This window comes from Rhipicephalus sanguineus, chromosome 6, assembly GCF_013339695.2.
Source record: "Rhipicephalus sanguineus isolate Rsan-2018 chromosome 6, BIME_Rsan_1.4, whole genome shotgun sequence".
Classification (NCBI taxonomy): Eukaryota; Metazoa; Arthropoda; class Arachnida; order Ixodida; family Ixodidae; genus Rhipicephalus; species Rhipicephalus sanguineus.
In genome coordinates this window covers 150817565-150835514 of record NC_051181.1, presented here as the reverse complement: position 1 = coordinate 150835514, position 17950 = coordinate 150817565, and the positions used below count along the sequence as shown (strand labels likewise).

Genomic DNA, 17950 nt, shown 5'->3' with positions numbered 1-17950 from the left:
AAAACGCCGAACAGGGTAACAGCACACCCAAACGTAGCATCCAGGTAGCCACGGGAATATTCACGAGTTTTCGTCTACCGTGGCATTGTTAATTTGTCAAAGACACAAAACGACAAGGCTACAGCACAAATGGGCGGCACCGAATCCCATCCGTGAAATAGTATGTAGGCATGAGACACGAGAGCTTGTGTACTACAGAAGGCCACTTTGTTCGAGAGCCAGGCTATACCGGCTATACGACAATCATTCGCATTCTCTAGAGTTGTATGCATGCGAAGAATATGCTTATTGTGTTCCTAAAGCTCTACTTGCGCTTTAAAGGCTAAAATCGCGATACTAGGACGTGACTCATCACCCTGTAGGGTGTTTTTTTTTGTTGTTTCAGACAATACAGATATATATATATATATATATATATATATATATATATATATATATATATATATATATATATATATATATATATATATATATATATATATATATATATGTCGACTGCGCCATTGTAAGGGAAGAGACACAGAAACAAGAGACAGCGCCCGTTCGTAGGCCGGCTGTTCTTATTCTACCCTTCATCCTTCTCTTCCTCGCACTACCTGGGCATGCGCCCGTGCCCGAGCGCCGCTGTCTTCATTACACTATATATATATATATATATCTGTATTGTCTGAAACGTAGTGATGCAGAACTATCGATGGCACAACTAAGTTCGTAAGGTGGAACTGGCTGCTTTTGAATATGAATTTATTAATGGACATATTCCGCCATTTTCACTGCGGTTATAATTTATTCCTCTCGCCGAAAATTGCTCATAAATTAAGCGAAGCTGATAGTAGGCTATCGCAAATATTTTGGAAATATGGCCAGCCAGCAGCATCATAAGTATTCGCACCACTATCGATAGTTTGTCACGTGGCTGTGAGGGTGAAGAATGCTGCAGAAAGACTGGGAAATACGAAGCTGTTTATTTGGGCGAACTTGTGCCCGGAAAATCAAAACTCAGCACACAAGTGATACACGCTGCACACTGATAGCGGCGAGAACAGTCGCCGACCGTCGAATAATCTGAAGATCGGTAGAACGCTTGGTCTTTTATACATAAATCATCGAACCTTCCAGCGTTATCGCTGGTGCTCGCGTAAGCTCTCGAATAAACTTGACTATTCACGTCCACCGCGTAATGTTAACAAAATTATCTGAAACAATCGCGAAGCTTCTCAAACATTGCGGTGCGGTCTGCCTCAAACGCTCGGAACAGTCTTTGTTGGCGAAACCAGAATACATCAAAACAAAGCAATAAACACGCGTGCCAATAATATCGCTAGTAATATTACTGATGATACTACCGACTGGACTATCGATAGCTTGTCGATAGTAGCACTATCGATAGTTTGTTTACACTATCGATAGTTTAAAAAAAACTATCGATACTATCGACAGTCAATTTACCGATAGTTCTGCATCACTACGAAACAACAAGCCGTCATAGGTCAGGAGCAGGCTCCTGTCGTTTTCGCACACGATCTCAACGTCGAGGCAGAAATTCTTTGCCGCAGCTAAAATGACTATGAAGTTAATAATTAAGAAAAACGCGTCCATTAGCTTTTTCATTATTAAGATAAAGGTAGTTGTTTATAGGGGAAGTTGTAGCCTGTGAAAAATTATGGCATACCCATTTTTTTTTAGAAATCGCGAAAGTTTCACGTAATTTGAGATATTCCTCGTCGAATTTTAATCGAGGTATCGGAATTGACCGCGCCCGGCGCACAGGAAACGCGGCCACTTTGTTACGTCACACCAGAACTTCTCGTGACAAGGGAGCGACGAAACTGCTGGCAATGCTTCATTAATATTCCATCCAGTATGAATAACCACTTTTCGCCCAGCTCTAGCGTATTTAGTACACATTTATACAAGAACGAGGGTGGACACAGTAAAAGTGCTCGCTCAAAACTGATCTTTATCGGAAGCAGCTTGCCAAAAAGGTAGGTTTTCCTAGATATCCAGGCATGCGCGCAATTAAGGCCATCGACAGCGTTCAGAGAAGCTTGCGTAATATTTCAAATTCTGATTTCACCAATACGATAGATGTATCGCCTATGCGAGCATCGGCTTCACGACATGGTCGAGCAAGACGACGTTATACAGTTTCTATAACATCCTCGATGGTCGTTACGCTGCGCTTTCGGCGGTCGCACATGCCTGGCTATCGCGGAGATCGAAGGTTTCTTTATAAAGTGTCGCTTTTGATAAAAATCAGTAGCAAGTGAGCACTTTATTCCCTTTCAGCACCGTCTAAATTCGTGTCCGTCTCCGGATGTCCGAATCAATGTGCCAACTTGCTAAAAAACGCGCATTGCGTCTTCTGTAGATAAACGCCGTGATTGGCGGACACACGCTCTTAAGAGCACTTTCAGCGTAAGAACTTGTTTTTTGAAAGCGCTACAAATAAGCTATTTCAGCTTAAGTGCTGGCGTTAGTATTAACAACGTCACAATTTCTTGGTACGACTCGTAGCAACTTAAGTTGGGCACAACCTTCATTATTTCATTGTTGCGACCTTTGTCAGGCTATCGTTGCACCATGTAGCAGCTGTCCCTCCGCCTTTGAAAGTAAACGGAGCAGTCACACTCAATTTAGGTTGGGATTAGCACCACATAACCTCAAGCATTCGCTCTGTATACCGGAAAGTGCGAATAGCAAGCTATTCGCTGCAATTTTTGTGTCTAAGAAAAGGCGTGACACGTGTTTATCCCAATCCCACATGGTGTTGTCAAGCTAGGCTACGTTAATCTCCTTTCTTCGACAGTTGACGGCTTAATCCGCGCTCTTCGCTGAACTCATAGTGGCATTCCACGCACACGCTTACTAACTTAAGTATTAACTTTTGTGACCTTAACTGCATTCTTGTAGAGAGGAGTTATCAATTCACTTCACAGAGTGCGGCTTAGTTCAGTTTTATAGACAGGGTTGACAGGGACATGTCGGGGAAGTTAAAGTTTTCTCTCCTTTCACGTCGTTTTATGAAAACAAATAAATTTGACGTCGCTGGTGTAGAAAGGTGAGGATATTTTAGGTACCAGAGCCCACGCACGTAAGCTTAAGTGGTACGTGCTCGTTTCTGCAGAAAAAAATTTACAACTTGACTGACACCAACGCCAATATGGGTTGTCTTAGTTTCGGTTAAGTCAGGCTCCATTTGTGACCGTCATCATCTCGCTTGGTAATTGTTTCTTTCTTAACAATTGCGGTCGTAGATCTGCACAGCTGTACATTTTTTCTGTTTTTTTTTTCTTCTACGGCTTATCACATTGCTGCGCATCGTTCAGTACACTCTAAAAAAAAGATCATTTGACTTTTTTTAGCCCTGACTTGCCACGTGTATGACTCTCTTTAAAGTGTCAGCTGAACTCTCTTTGAAGGTCATTGTACTCTCTTTGGAGAGTCTTGGGACCGAAAAGAGAGTTAACATGTTTCTTTAAAGCGATTTATATACATGTCAAGTCGGGACTCGCCAAAAACAGCAACACATATTCTTCATTTTTTAGAGTGCAGGCCAGAACTAACTTCTGGCTGGTTCCGTACATTAAACTTTATGCTTATCTCTAGGCATAGCAACGAGTTAACAGTTGACCCAGCGCATGCCAACGCAGATGATGTGCTGGCGAAAAAAAGACCCTTCCTTTCCCTCACAAGCGCACCGCACACGCTCTCCCCCATCTACAGCCGCTTGAGAGAGCGGCCGGCGCTTACCCGCCTTACAAGCGTCTTTGGTGTTCTTGAGGTCGGGTGGCCTTCGGTGAGGTCCCCGGGGCACTTCGATGGGCACCACACGTCTCCGTTTCTTGGGCAGCTTGGCGCGCGCTTGCGTGTGCGAGTAGAACATGGCAAAGTTGGACACGATCACGGGCACGGGAAGCGCGATGGTCAGCACGCCGGCCAGTGCGCACAGCGCACCCACGAACATGCCGGCGTAAGTCTTGGGCACCATGTCGCCGTAGCCCACTGTGGTCATCGTGACCAGGGCCCACCAGAGGCCGAGCGGTATGCTGTTGAAGTCGTTCTCGGGGTTCGACTGGATCCTCTCGGCGTAGTAGACGAGGCTGGCGAATATCACGATGCCCAGCACCAGGAAGAAGACCAGCAGAATGAGCTCGCCCGCGCTGGCCTTGAATGTCTGTATGAGGATTTTGAGGCCCGCCGAGTGGCGGGTGAGCTTGAACAGTCGCATGATGCGGATGATTGAGAAAAACTCTAGTATGTCCGCGTTCTCCAGGTGCGAGGCAAGCTTCTGGAGCGTGAGGTCGATGTAGAAGGACAGCGTGGCCGTAAAGTCTATGATGTTGACCGCGCCGCGCACGAAGTCCAGCTTGCTCGGGCTGGCCACGAAGCGGATGATGATCTCGAAGGTGAACCAGGCGTTGCAGACGCACTCGATGTAGAAGAAAGCGTCGTGCGGGTTCGTCTGGATCTTGTCCAGAGTCCACGCGACGGCGCTCTCCGACGTCTGCACGGTGATGTTCTTGATGGCCGGCACGCGCATGTTTGGGTGGGTCTTGAGGCAGAAGGACAAGATGGAGACGCAGATGAAGAACACGGACATCACGCCGATGATCTTGGCGGCCGTGGAAGAGTACGGCTCGTCGAACAGCGACCAGATTTTGGGCTTGACTCGCTGCCAGCAAGACAGCGTTCCAGCGAGGTACTCCTCCTCCATGCCGAACTTGCGCGCGATCTCTTCCTCACTCGGCTTGTCCGTGTCTAGGTCAAGCCGGTCGAGCACAGCCAGCGTCTCCTGCGTGTCCCTATGCTGCGTGTAGGTCATCCAGCAGCAGGGCTCCACCTGAGAAGGCAACGTGTGTACGTAAGTTAATCATGATCCGATTGCTCATCGAAATTCATATTTGAAGGAGCGTCTGAAGATGTACAATCTTCGCCGAACTTTGGAGCTGTGCTGCACCAGTTACAAGGTTTTTTTTTATAAGTCTGAAAATCTGTAAACTTCGGTCTTATAATAAATGCGTGCCTATTCGGTTACGTCAGGCGTGTGCGTTCCAGAAATGCTGCACCAGAACTAATGATAATAACTGCTGGGGTTCTACGTCCCAAAACTACGATATGATTGCTGAAGACGCCGTAGTGGAGGGCTTCGGAAATCTCGACCACCTGGTGTTCTTTAACGTGCGCCTAAACCTAACCGAACGGGCCTCTAGTATTTCGTCTCCATCGAAACGCGGCTGCCGCATCCGGGATGCGATTCCGCGGTCTTCTGGTCAGCACTTGAGCACCATAAGTACCAGAGCACCGCGGCGGGTTCTGCAGCTGAAACTGAAGTTAAACGACCCGCTTTTCCTTGGTTTGTTTCTAAGATAGACGAAGTGCAGAATGATTGTGTTTATTTTTTCCAACTTTGCCTTTGTATGCATTTATTCGTTGTATATTCTCCCTGCTCCGGCTCATATACATGGTACTGTTCAGTAAACGTCATATGAAAAGTCGCCGACTTCATACGGTATACACCAGTCCAGCATAACGCGCTCGTTTCGCAATCTATTTGTTTTTCTTTTTACCACAAGGCAAACCAGTGGCACCGAAAGTCGAGTAAAGTAAAGCTCGAGTTGATGACAAATCACACCACGAAAGCCTTTCGTCAGCAAGCCGCGTAAAACATGGAGCACTTTCGCGTTTGAAGTTCGTACAAACGATCTCCATCAATAATTCCCAATGGTTCTTCTCCCCACTCGCCTCCAACCAAGCCTGCTCAAAAAAGTTTCCTCCGCATTCGAACTGGCGCGGCCGAATCAACTCGCTCGGCGTGGCAGCGTTCTCGCAGTTATTCTTCTCTTTTATACTTGGCGCCCAGCGAAAGCGGACAGCTGCTTTGTCCCACTTATAATGCAGGCGTCGATTTCAGAGCACATAACACGCCCGAAATGGACTTCTCGTGCGAAGAATATCGCAAAGCCACACACACGCAAGCCACGCCACGGCGCCGTCAATCGCGCCTCCGTCCCTCGCTCCTCCTGGCCCCGTCACGGCGCCCCATCTAGCGATTCTTTTGAACAGTGTGAGGGAAAATTGCTTCGATAGGACGCACCATTATGAGGCCACGGAAGGACCGACCAAGGAGGGCGCTTCGAAGAACAAGACCGTGGCTCTCTACAAGCGTATATACGCCAGCTCTGCTCGATTCGAATGCGGACGGCGTTGCTGGCGCCGTATTGAGGTGCGGAGGCTAGCGGCTCGTTTTACTCCCAATGGGGGCTTTTCTTTGCGTTCTGTTTCTGCAGTCTAGTTCAGAGACTATACCTCGCGGATAATCAAAAGAAAGAAGTGCAGGATCGCATACTTTGTGGCACTAAAGTGTATACGATTTCGGAGGGGTTTCGGGGGCAGTTTCACTCGCGGGGCAATATACATACGGCCCCCGTTGCCATACCGCCGCTTTCGGTGCTGTTGTGGCCCGCGCTGGTGCTCTCAGGCTGCCATTACACTATGCCGAGACCACACCGTTTGTCTTAGTCGCGGTGTGCTGCGTCGGCTTTTCCTCCAACTTCTAGCGTTATTTACTTGCAGCCGGCCTGTTGAAATACTAGGGAGAGTCGTTTGGAAGGGGTTCAGAGGTTTCGATCGGGGGGAACAGATATATATCTCCTTCGGAGCCTTACATAATTCATGCCGTCGAGGCGGTGCCTATTCCTCTGTCCGTGTTTTCTATCTTTCGTGGGTCTGTGGCTACTCTCGGTATACTATACGGGTCCGTGCATAGGCGCGCGCTCAAAGTGACCCCCTCCCCCCTCCTCTGTTCACATTAGGAGGGGGGGGCGCTGCGGTAAGACCAACCCCCCCCCCTTCCCTTCCACGAGTGGAGAACCTTGCGCGCGCCTATGGTTCTGCGGGTATTAAAGCACTGAGAGTTAACGGAGCGCTGCGTCATTCTGCAGCCGGGGGCATTCGAGGCTACGAACCTGCACGAGCAACCATTGCTGCGAAGGTGGCACGCGCGGAGTTTCATTTTTCGTGTCGCAGCTCGGTGGCTAGGACTGGTCTCATATTTCACCCTCGCAACAACCAAGGACAGCAAGCGAGGTCGTCACGCCACCATTAATAGACACACCAGTGAAAGACCTGCATTTTTCATCCGCTCTTTCAACCTCCGATGACATCGTCCATTCAGAAACAGCGAGCTAAGGTCTTCCGTGTTTCCAAGGTCTCTTTCGACGTTGGCGCTTATCGTAGCGTATGCCTTAGCGCTTACTCTTGAAAAACATTTGCTCGAAAGCTAACTGTGTGCACTGGGCTGACGTGTTTATGAGCCTGTTAGGCAGTGATCAATCGCAGGTGATAATATTGGCTACGACTGTGTATGTATAAAAGACACATAAGTGCACACACAAGCAAAGGCATACTAGACATGCTCTGTAATGTTAGTTACTGCGGATGACAACATGTACTATTATGCTGTTGAGTGCTTATATGGGCCAGTTGGTATATGTCCAGTAAAAAACGAGAAAGGGCGCGAACTACTGGACAATTGTCCAGTGCTTTGCGCTGTGTGTCGTTTTCCATGGTATTATGCTCATTTAAAAAGATTGTATTCTGTTCAACACCGCTTCCTTTGTGTCACGTTCTTGCTACATCGCTGTGCGTTAGAGAACTTTAGTGTAGCGCTACCGTCTTACCGCGTACTGGCCGTACTGGCTTCCTCGACGGCACACGAGAGGGGTTTTCCAGGCTCTGGTAAGCTTAACGAGCCGGCTTCTGCCGGTTACCGTAATTACGCAACAACGTTGCAACTATAGGATCGAGTGTATTAGTAATTAGGATAGAAGTAGGTGCAATAATTAATCTCCTTGCTCTCTGTTGTTGATGCTATAAGTTAATGTTAAAATAAGCAAGATATGGAGCCTTATTTTTTGCTGAGGACAAAGTGTAAGCGATGCTTTGTGGTTAGTATAGAGATGAGTTTTGCCGTTTTTGACGCTCCTAGGCCTAGATAGATGGGCATAGGGGTTGCAATGTGTGTCGATATCTATATTGTGGCATTGAGAACTCGAGCATGCGAATGTCCGTCTGTGTGCTCTCTCATCGATAGCGGGGGTGGATAACGGGTAAAAGCTACAACGCAAGAGGATTAGGCGGCACCACATACGGGCATCAACTTCTCCTTAAACACAATTATTCGTCAGCATCCCTAATCTAGCCCTTTAGCCTGAAGCGAGAATTTTGACAAGGGGTCATGTCCTCGTAATGGACAAGACAAAGTCAGGGCCAAAACGCTGGTCTCAATGTGAAGCTTCGCGTGTTTCAACATTAACGATCTCGCCTCACAAGGGGCTTGCAGTCTCACGAGAAACGGCTAAAGCAGCTCTCACGGGCGTACCTGTCTTCTCCTTGCGTAGGGGAGCGCAGAAGCGGTTCAGAAGAAAGTGCACAGGAAAGGAAAGACGCTGAACCGCTTCTGTACTCCCTTGCGCAAGATGCTGAACCAACTATCCCAACAACTCACTATTTTGAGGCGTACCTGGTTGGCGTCGAGTCCCCAGAACTCGAGCTCCTCTTCGAAGAGCGGCCCGCACACGTCGGTCGGGTAGTGCAGTTTTCCCGTGCGGTAGTAATTGAGTATCTGTCCGAAGACGCCCGGGTGGCGGTCGAAGAAGTACTCGTTCAGCACCGGGTCGTAGTTTGCCAGGGCCTCGGTGAGCCGGGAGAGGCGCGTCGCGGGGATCTTCTTGAGGGTCGCCTTGTACGTCTCGTGCCGGATGCCGCCCACGTTTAGTACGACGCGGTTCTCGGCGTCCAGGTTCATGCTGGTGGCTGGCTGCTGCTGCTACGCTGCCGCGGGCCGCACGCCGCCCGACCCGACGCCCATCACGCCTGCGGGCACGGATAAAGAGAACGCTACGTCACGCACAGCAAGGAGAAGCCAGCGCGAGTGAACCTCCCATTTCCTGCGGCTCCTATGTTACGTACCAAGCGATTTGTATGTTATAAGTATGCTTGCTGAAGAGGGATGCGTGTTAAGGATATGTCAGTCGAAATCAAGAAGAAATGGGCATGAGCAGGCCAAGATAAGTACCGGTCATTAAGCGTAACGTAACAAAGTGGATTTCAAGACAAGGCGAGCGCGTGAAGGAGAGGTACGTAGAAAGTTGGCCGGGCACATGAGATTGAGAAGTTTGCGAGGATAACACGGCCGCAGCAAGCACAGGAGCAGGTTAATCGGAGAAGCATTGGAGGCGTAGACAGGCTGTTGATGATTATGACTAAGGGTTCCCCTTAGCAGGTTGGAGGAAGCGCGGCACGCAGCTCACGCGGTGACGATCGCGTGTGCAAAGCATTAAATAGCTGTGTGGCGCAGAAAACAGTTGAAATTTCAAACAGAAGACCATGCGTCATTCGTGTTCGGAAGCACCAGTTGCACACAACAGGTTCACCCGCACAAGTGACTCGAGGCAATACCCACTGCTTCCAACGTCACCGGCCGTGGGCAGATGACTTCGGGTGATAATCCAATGTGGAACCACATTTACACCACTATAAGGAACTGCCAACAAGAGAGGGATATATATATATATATATATATATATATATATATATATATATATATATATATATATATATATATATATATATATATATATATATATATATATATATATATATATAGTATATTTATATACGGAGTGGAAGGCTCCGTAAATTTCGACCACCTGGGGTTCTTTAGCGTGTACATAAATCTAAGTACAACGGCCCTAGCACTTCGCCTCCACCGAAATGCGGCGGCCGGGATTCCATCCCGCGACCTTCGGGTCAGCAGTCAAGCACCATAAGCTCAAGACCACCACGGCGGGTTGCCTACGGAGTATCACACGGTTCAGTCGCCTCAGCTGCATCGACTAAAAAGGCTGGTATTACTTGTTTCATATCGCTAATTGACAGCAGCCGATTAACAAAAGGTATAGCTAATTTCGTTTTGTTAATTTGCCAACTTGCTTTGCTTTTATTCACTTAGAGCCATAGGTTCCGAAACACGACGATGAGCTACGTGCTAATGAACCGACACAGATTCAGGATAAATTATGCCTCGATAAATATGTCCTCAGCTACGCAGCGAAATACGTTGATTTTTTTTTCAATTAACACTTTTAATTTAGGAGTATCCTAATAAGAAGTGCTAATTGAACATCATTATCTCTTTATATATCTTTATTGCATTACACTACAACGAAAGCTGTTAAATTGAAAGCGAATTTGTTTTACTAGATATTGACGACATTTTTCAAAGCAGAATTTCTTCTATGTGCGTGTCAGTCGATAATTAGGCGCATTCATTTAGTATCTTGAGACTGATATATGTAACACAGTGTTGCTTTCAACATTGTATTACATACAATTTAGCACAATGCGCTGGGAATTAACATGAATACCAAAGTTCTGGCTGCAGATGACATCATGCTGGACTGCCTGCAGATAGACGCTTTTGCAACCTTAACTATCCTAACTAGAACGAATAAAAAAAAGGACAAATGGTAAAGGTGGCTTTTAATTGCGGCACGAACGCTTGTCCGGAAGCCGTCTGGTATCGTTAACAACAGTGACAAGGGAAAAACGCAATTCAAGTTAAGCGAAGCAAGCTTGAAACGTTTTGAATGCATTCTATGCACAGAGACGCTTGATGCGTTCTAATTATGCAGATGCAATTTCATTCCTCCAATTAATATGAAGCGACGCATTCATGAAACGGTTAATTAAACGGGGTGTTAAATTCCCGTTGCTAAAATCGTCGTGCTTTGAACGTTACTTGTTTGCTTTTGGTGCGATGTTTGCGCAACAAAGACTTAGATTCGTGACTCACAATTTCGACGCTTCATTGTTTCTTTCGGCCTCGCGAAGACGTGAAAATAGATGTTAAGTACGATTCGTACCACTCTCCTTGCTTCGAAGCGGCGCAATGTGCACTCTCGTGCAGTGTTTATGTATCGCACAGGCCCGAACTTCAGCGCCGTGCGCTCAATGTTTATGCATGCATACAGCATTGGCTGTGCATAGCCATGGCGAAACGCAAACAGCCGTTGAGGCAGGATGACGGTCTATACCGGAATGTCGCGGGAGCGATTGCGCTGTTTGATGTTTGTCGATCGTAGAACGGGGACGGAATGCACTGCACGGAAAAGTGCGACGTATTTGGAAATGCACTTGGGACTTCGATGCCTATTGTGTCACAGCGGCACATATCATTCTTTTGGGTGGATCGCCTGAGAACGCCAGGAGTAAGGAATTTAGGAAAATTTTACAGAAATGTGCATGGCAACCACGTGATTTGTTATTAAGGAGTCTGTGTAGTGTTCGGAAGTGCCGGTACTTAACAGGTTGTTTCTAATATAGCACCTCTCCGACTTCCGCACTGTGCTATGAGTGTGCACATGTATTATGTTTCCCTCTCTCTCTCTCCTTCTTCCTCCAGTGCAGGGTAGTAAACCGGGCGCTTGTTCTATAGTAGTCCGTGACTGTTCCGTCCCTTTCACCTCTCCTCCTTCCTGAAATACTTCTCGCATATAACCTCTACGGGAGCACGTGTTTCATGCAGTGATTTAGTGCGCGGAATTACGGAACACAGGTGCGCTTACCGGCGCTATTCTGTCGCTCGAAGTCACGCGCTACAATAGCGTGACTGCATGTTTGATCACACATCTGCGGTGTTTAAGAATAAGGTCGCTCGTGTTTAGAATAAAAGGTGATCGATTTACAGTGGTATGCACTCTACTATAGGAAAGCTGCAGGCAGCTGTTCCTAAAATATGTGCGAGCTTGAAGTATCAAGAAAATCGAGTGAGCCAGCTATCCTATATTCTGCGCTGTCCTATGAGGTCTGCGCGCTTTGGAAGTACCTGCTTTGGTACGTTACCTATAAAGGTTTTATGACGTCATATACTTCCTGATTAAACAGAAAAGAGGTGCGCTCATTGTGAAAGCTACTTATTGACTGGTTGGTGTACTTAAGACCATGGTGTGCTTCTACAGCGGCGCTGTATATAGATAGGTGAGACCGAAATTTGTCCGTCCTATGTGCGCGAAAACGCCTAGCGCGTATGTGTCACGGCAATTGGGCAAGCCCCACTACTCGCCACTGGTCCACAAGAAATCAAGGGAACACACTGGCGGCAAACAGGGATTAAGATTTCTGCACAGACGTAACCGATAACTGCGAAAGACTTTAATGAACCGTCGAGGTTAACCCAGTGAAAAACACCGGGGCTGCGCGTATCAGCTTCCCTGGTTAAGCAGCTGTACGAAGTGCTTGGGCAGTGAGTTTTGCCAAAGCTTAGCTTTTAAAAGAACAAAATATTCGAGGACAAGAAGCGAAGAGAGAGATTAACAGCTGTGATCTGATTGATCGGCGAGACAAGGACGAACGGCAAAATAAATCATCACGGTAACCTACGATCCACGTTGAACGATGTTGTAATATTTTCCAAGAATGTATTTAGTATCAGACACACACACAAAAAAAATCTCCAATTACAATTCAAGGCTTCTGCGCATGCATGATCGAAATGCGGGCGTAACGGCGCTCTCCGTTTATGTTGAAGTTCCGCGCAAAGTGTCCTTTAATTAAGCGCGGTCTACTGAAACAACAAAAATACGCCGACATGGGACAGAAAAGAAAATAGAGCGAAATATGAAACTAGACTATAGCCCTGTGTGCCGTGCGTCGTCCATCCGATAGAAGCAAAAATTTTCCGCTGCCGCAGATACAGTTGCCTCGAACGCAATCGCTTACACTGCTGCGTTCTTACAAAAGGTGTACTAATTTTGTGCCTCTATGATAAGGGATCTCTGTCGAAGGCTGTAAGGGCACGGCAGTCCGGATCACCGAATCTGAAGCAGCGACAAATGAACGTGAACGGAAGCGCACGTATAGAATTACTTGGGCGTAGTGAACAATGACTTCTCAACGGTCGTTATGGAAACTAAATATCAAATAACCTACGCACATAACTCGTTTTATACCGTAGGGCGAATTTTCGTATAAAACAAGTGCAGAACCGAATATGATAGCAAGCGTAATAAATTCGTGCCCTCTGGGCTCTCCTTTTTTAATGCATTCTAACACAAAAGCGAGCGGCTTTATGTTACGGTCTTTCGATTACTGTAGTTTGTCTCCGAGGAAGAGCAGTGGGGAAGGGGGGGAGCAGAATCAGCCAGTGTTAAGCCTCGTGCACATTGGATGCTACGATGCTCCGACGAACTCCAAAGGCAACCACTGTTAAGCCTCGTGCACACTGGGTACTACGAAGCGCCGACGATCTCAAAACGCTCAAAAAACGCTTGGCTTTCAAACATGAAGCTATGCCGAACGATACGCAGAGTAAGTACTTGCCAACTGTGTGGGCGTCATACGAATGCAAATGGGAAGAGAGAAGCCTCGTCTGAGGCCACTGTGAACGAGTATTCGCTCCAATGCTTGTCCTTAAAGAATGATAAAGTGAAGGGTTTCATTATCCGTAGGTTACTTATACCAAGAGCTTCTGAAGAACCATGTCAATATTGGTTGAGTTTAGGGGTTTGGGAAACACAGCTCCCGCGCTTCGTTAAAGTCTCCGGAATGCCGTGCAACGACGTTGTATAGAAAATCCAAGGACCACGTTCTGTTTAGTCAAGTCGGGCGCAAAGAACAGTATCTGTTTTCATATGGTCAGAAAATTACAATACTCTCTTTACTCGAAGAACAAGGACCACACACACAGGAAAGGAGAAACAGAAGGAAACAAGGAAAATATACCTTGGTTATTCAGCAGTATAGTTTGTTGCTTGGGGCTTGTCTCTTGCGCAACAGCTTTAACCAAACATTAGGACGACAGCGCGCGCGAGAGAGAATAAACGAAATGTTATGAAACCGTTCTCGTAATAGGTGAAATGCCAATTGTACGCTTACCTAACGTAACTGTTTTCCCTACAGACTTAACTATACCTGCGCGAACACGGTCGTTGCGAGGTAATCAACCGATACCAAAGTCTGTTCGTGACTCATGTTTCATGGGAAATGCGTTTTCATTATTTTGCGAAGTACGGAGACACTTCGAACGAAAAGCCGAGAAGACGCGCTGCGTATACCTATGTATGACATACAGTGCTGAAAAAAAAAAAAAAAAAGAGCGAGTATGTCGTCACACGAAAGGAGCTTAAAGCGCAGATGGCGTCTCGGAGGATTCTTCTTTATTTTTCTGCTGACGACGGCAGAAAAAAAGCTGCAGTAAAATGTCTGCTTTCGACTGACCTTTTCTTTTTGTGGCGTTATGTGTTTTTCTGTGTTGCGGGTATTGTGTGGCAGCACCTATCACACATCTGTCTCGTCGTTTCTTTACGAATACCGTGCAGCATTGTGGAAGCTGTAGAGCTGTCAGCTCCCGATTGGATATTAAACTCGAGAATTTCGAGTTCACCGAAGCGGCTTTGGAGCGGATAGTCGCGACCGCAAATCTTGGACGAGTGAATTAAAATACAATTGGGAGGAGCTGTATCGGCCTCGTAAGGCATTGAACTTACTGGGATGAAAGCTTGAAGTCAGCATGCAAAGCAAATGAAGAAGAAAAAGAAACGAAATACCCGGCGCGATACCAGTAATGAAAAAAAAACAAACAAAACGTTATTAGCGTAATTTCACAATAATGAAATGAAGATACAAGGCGAGTACATAGTAGCAGCGATAGTTACAAAAGTCGTATGTAGTGGTGTAGCAGCCAAGTTGGCTTTAATGCACCAAGTATTGAATATTACAGCAAATACTGAGGACAACCCATGGTAGCTTAGCAGGTAGCGTGTCGTGCTGCTAAGCTTGAGGACGCGGGTTCGATTCCAGTTCACGGCGGCTGCATTTCAATGGAGGCGAAATGCAAGAACACCCGTGTGCTTAGATTTAGGTGCACGTTAAAGAACCCCAGGTGGCCTAAATTAATCCGGGGTCCCCTCACTAAGGCTTGCCTCACAATAATATTGTGATTGTGGCACGTGAAACCCCAGCAATTATTAAATACTGAGGATAGCGTCATTAAACAGGTCAGCAAATCAGTGGTCTGTCAGAATAACCCAGTGGGTGCATAGGCAATGAAGATACAGTCTAGGCTAGCGAAAAATGACGTGAAGTAACCGGACGGGGAAATTGCAGGCTTACGATGGTTTCGATTTAGGTGTCGAATGACTGCCTAAGGGGATGCCAATATCGCTTAAATCATTTTTATTAAAAAAAAAGCAGGCAACACGTCGTACACTGGGTTTAACTAACAAAGATTGATGACGATGATGTATATTAAACTTTGTGAAATCAACCAACCCTTGATTGACCGATGGCGGCTCCGTAGCTATCACAATGGTGCACTGTTTTAGTGGGGCAACGCATCGGTCGCAACGCAAGGGCTGACACGCGACTGGCGCCATCATCTCGTATGACGTGCGGAGCAGCAAAAGATAGAAATGCTGACGTCATACTTCAAGCATTGAGACGTCGTTACGCGACGGTCTTCGTGTGCCGGGTTCGTGGAGAAACAAAAAGTGAAATGGGAAACCTCGATACTGTAAGCGCGGTCGTTTTTTTTTTTTTTTCACGATAACATTAGGTTGACGCCTCATTACTAAATATCTGTTTTGAGGACCTACGATTCTCACAAAGAAATAGTTTGATGCTTTTTGAGCAAGCGCCGTTCTAGGAGCGCGGGTTTGATTGCTGACCCTGGCAGCTGCGTTCCGAGAATCTTTCAAAGCAAGGAAAAGAAAAAAAACTGCTTATTAGGATTTCCGAGATCGTTGAAAAAGCCGAAAAAGGCTACAAAAAAGATTACAATATTTTTCTGCAATGTTCCGTTGTTTTTACCTTATGTGTCTGATGTTTGATGCCTAATAGTCAATACGAAGTTTCATTCATCATATCTAACCGTAATGCAGTGCGCGGCATGCCCGACAGATGTCGCAAACCACTACGCGAAAATAAACGACCGCGATCTGGCACCGCACGGGTCGTCGGTTTCCATTCAATTACCACGAGCGCACGAGTCCGCGTTTTGTATATTACGTCTATTAGGTTTCACCGTGATCGATTACGAGAAGCCATCGGTTAGGTTAGGTCGTCGCGCTATCATTGTTGGCGCTTTATTGACCCGGGTCGACAATTCTCGAGATGATCATTCACGGCTCCTTGCCGATTGGTGTTCTCTCAGAGACAAACTACGAAAGAAAAGAAAAAAGAAAGAAATCTTAAGGGATGATTACTGTGACACGACGCTTTCTCGTGATCGATTAGGGTACTCCTAATATCTGTCTGATCACACAACAGGCGCCACGTATAACGAGTCTACTTCTCACAATCACGGCTTCCCTAGAGATGCGTAAATCTCGATCCTCGTCGCTCGATTTCGACTCCGGTAATTCGAAGCAGAAAGAAAGAACACAGCAAAGCGATCGTGACATTTCTCGGCGCTCGCGCTTGCTTTAATTGCCGTTCTGCGCGCGCGCGCTCAACATAAAATGTCGTACACGTCGCACGTATGAGTAATAAGCGGCGCAACCCGCATTAAAATGTGGGATGTTTAAAAAAAAGAGCTTGAATTTTTTCGTTCTTCGACATTTAATTTGAACTGTTCTGGCGAGGAAGCTTGTTTAAATGAAATTAATACCGTTACGTACCACGCGTGGAACGTCTGACAGCCGGTTCAATAAAGTTTATGCAGTTTCCTTATCTAAATGGTAGTTGGGGAGGGTTTGGAAGTGTGTAAAATATAACATGGGGCCGGCACTATTTTACGGCTCGGGAGCAGCGATAGCACAGGCTCTGTAGTGCAGCGTTGCAAAATGGGATCTGAGTCCCGCAGTGACTCACGGACGTTTCGGAGCCGAAAAACTGCCAATATCAGAAGATTACTGATTTGCGATTGTTGATGCAACACTACAGGAAGGAAAACAATGCGCAGAACAATCACCATGGCAAAGGCTACTGTACACAGCGCTCAGATTAGTAAGTTAAGCGCTGTGTTGTCGTCTCCGCCTTCGTTCTCGTTCCGTGCGCGATGTTTCGTTTCTGCAGTTTTCAAACAGCAACGGAAGAAAAAAAGATGTAGAGAACTATCTGGAAATGGATGTTAAACGCGATAAACGTGCAGTGCTGACCGTGATCGGGGCAGCGAAGTATCCGTAATGCATTGCCTCCTTCCTGGGGCAGTTCGTCGTCGTGCGGCGTTTCGATCTCGAAGCCGGAGAAAAGGAGGGGGTGCTTCAGCTCTGGCTGGCTACTGGATTGACTAGCGCGCAAGCTGTTGTCTCGGCTCGAGTCGCCTCCCGAGTCTGCGCGACGACGCGCACGTCTGCTGTTCAACACAATGGAGGCAGAAAGGCGAGCACCTTCTGGATATCGCTCTTTTGATCATTTTTTTTATTGGAAGGAGCAGCTTTGCTGTTATGCAGCGCCAAGTATAAGCGGCTGCTGCTGCAGGTCACAGTATATATAGCGTTAGTCGACGGCAAGTGTTCTTGAGTCTCGTGAGAGAGACAGAGATGCCTCCGAGTGATCTCTATTGCTGTAGCGCGTGAAATATATAGTTCGGACTCAGTTTTGATTATAAAGAATATCGTTGTCAGTAGCGCAGCGTGTGTGTTTCTTTGCGTACATTCTTTAAAACGTGTGCCTGGCTCGCGCTAGAATTGAATTGTTCAGTACGCGATACCAACAAGCCAGCAGAGTTAGAGATAATACTGTCGCGACGAAGGCGGCGCCAAGATTATTTTACCGGGGGTGGCACTCATGAAAGACGAAGTGAGTTCCTTGGCGAAGAGGGGGCTACGCGTAAGCGGGATCAAATTTCTCAACAGTGATTGGCTCCCTTCTGCAGCTTGCGTAAGGGAGCCAATCACGATCAAGAAATTCGACCCGGATCAGGCCCTAACGCGACCGAAAGCGACCG

At 46.9% G+C, this 17950-nt stretch overlaps 1 protein-coding gene across 1 annotated transcript in view; it reads right to left on the bottom strand.

Annotated features, from left to right (window-relative positions):
• Positions 1-17325, bottom strand: part of LOC119396784 (potassium voltage-gated channel protein Shaw) — a 70048-nt gene extending 52723 nt beyond the window's left edge. Inside the window, exons 1-3 of the mRNA XM_037664111.2 lie at positions 17160-17325; positions 8525-8877; positions 3754-4843 (exon numbers count right to left, since the gene is read on the bottom strand). Coding sequence (XP_037520039.1) covers positions 3754-4843; positions 8525-8809 — 1375 coding nt within the window. The 5' untranslated portion in view covers positions 8810-8877; positions 17160-17325. The remainder of the gene's footprint in view (positions 1-3753; positions 4844-8524; positions 8878-17159) is intronic.
• Between the last annotated feature and the right edge of the window lie 625 nt (positions 17326-17950).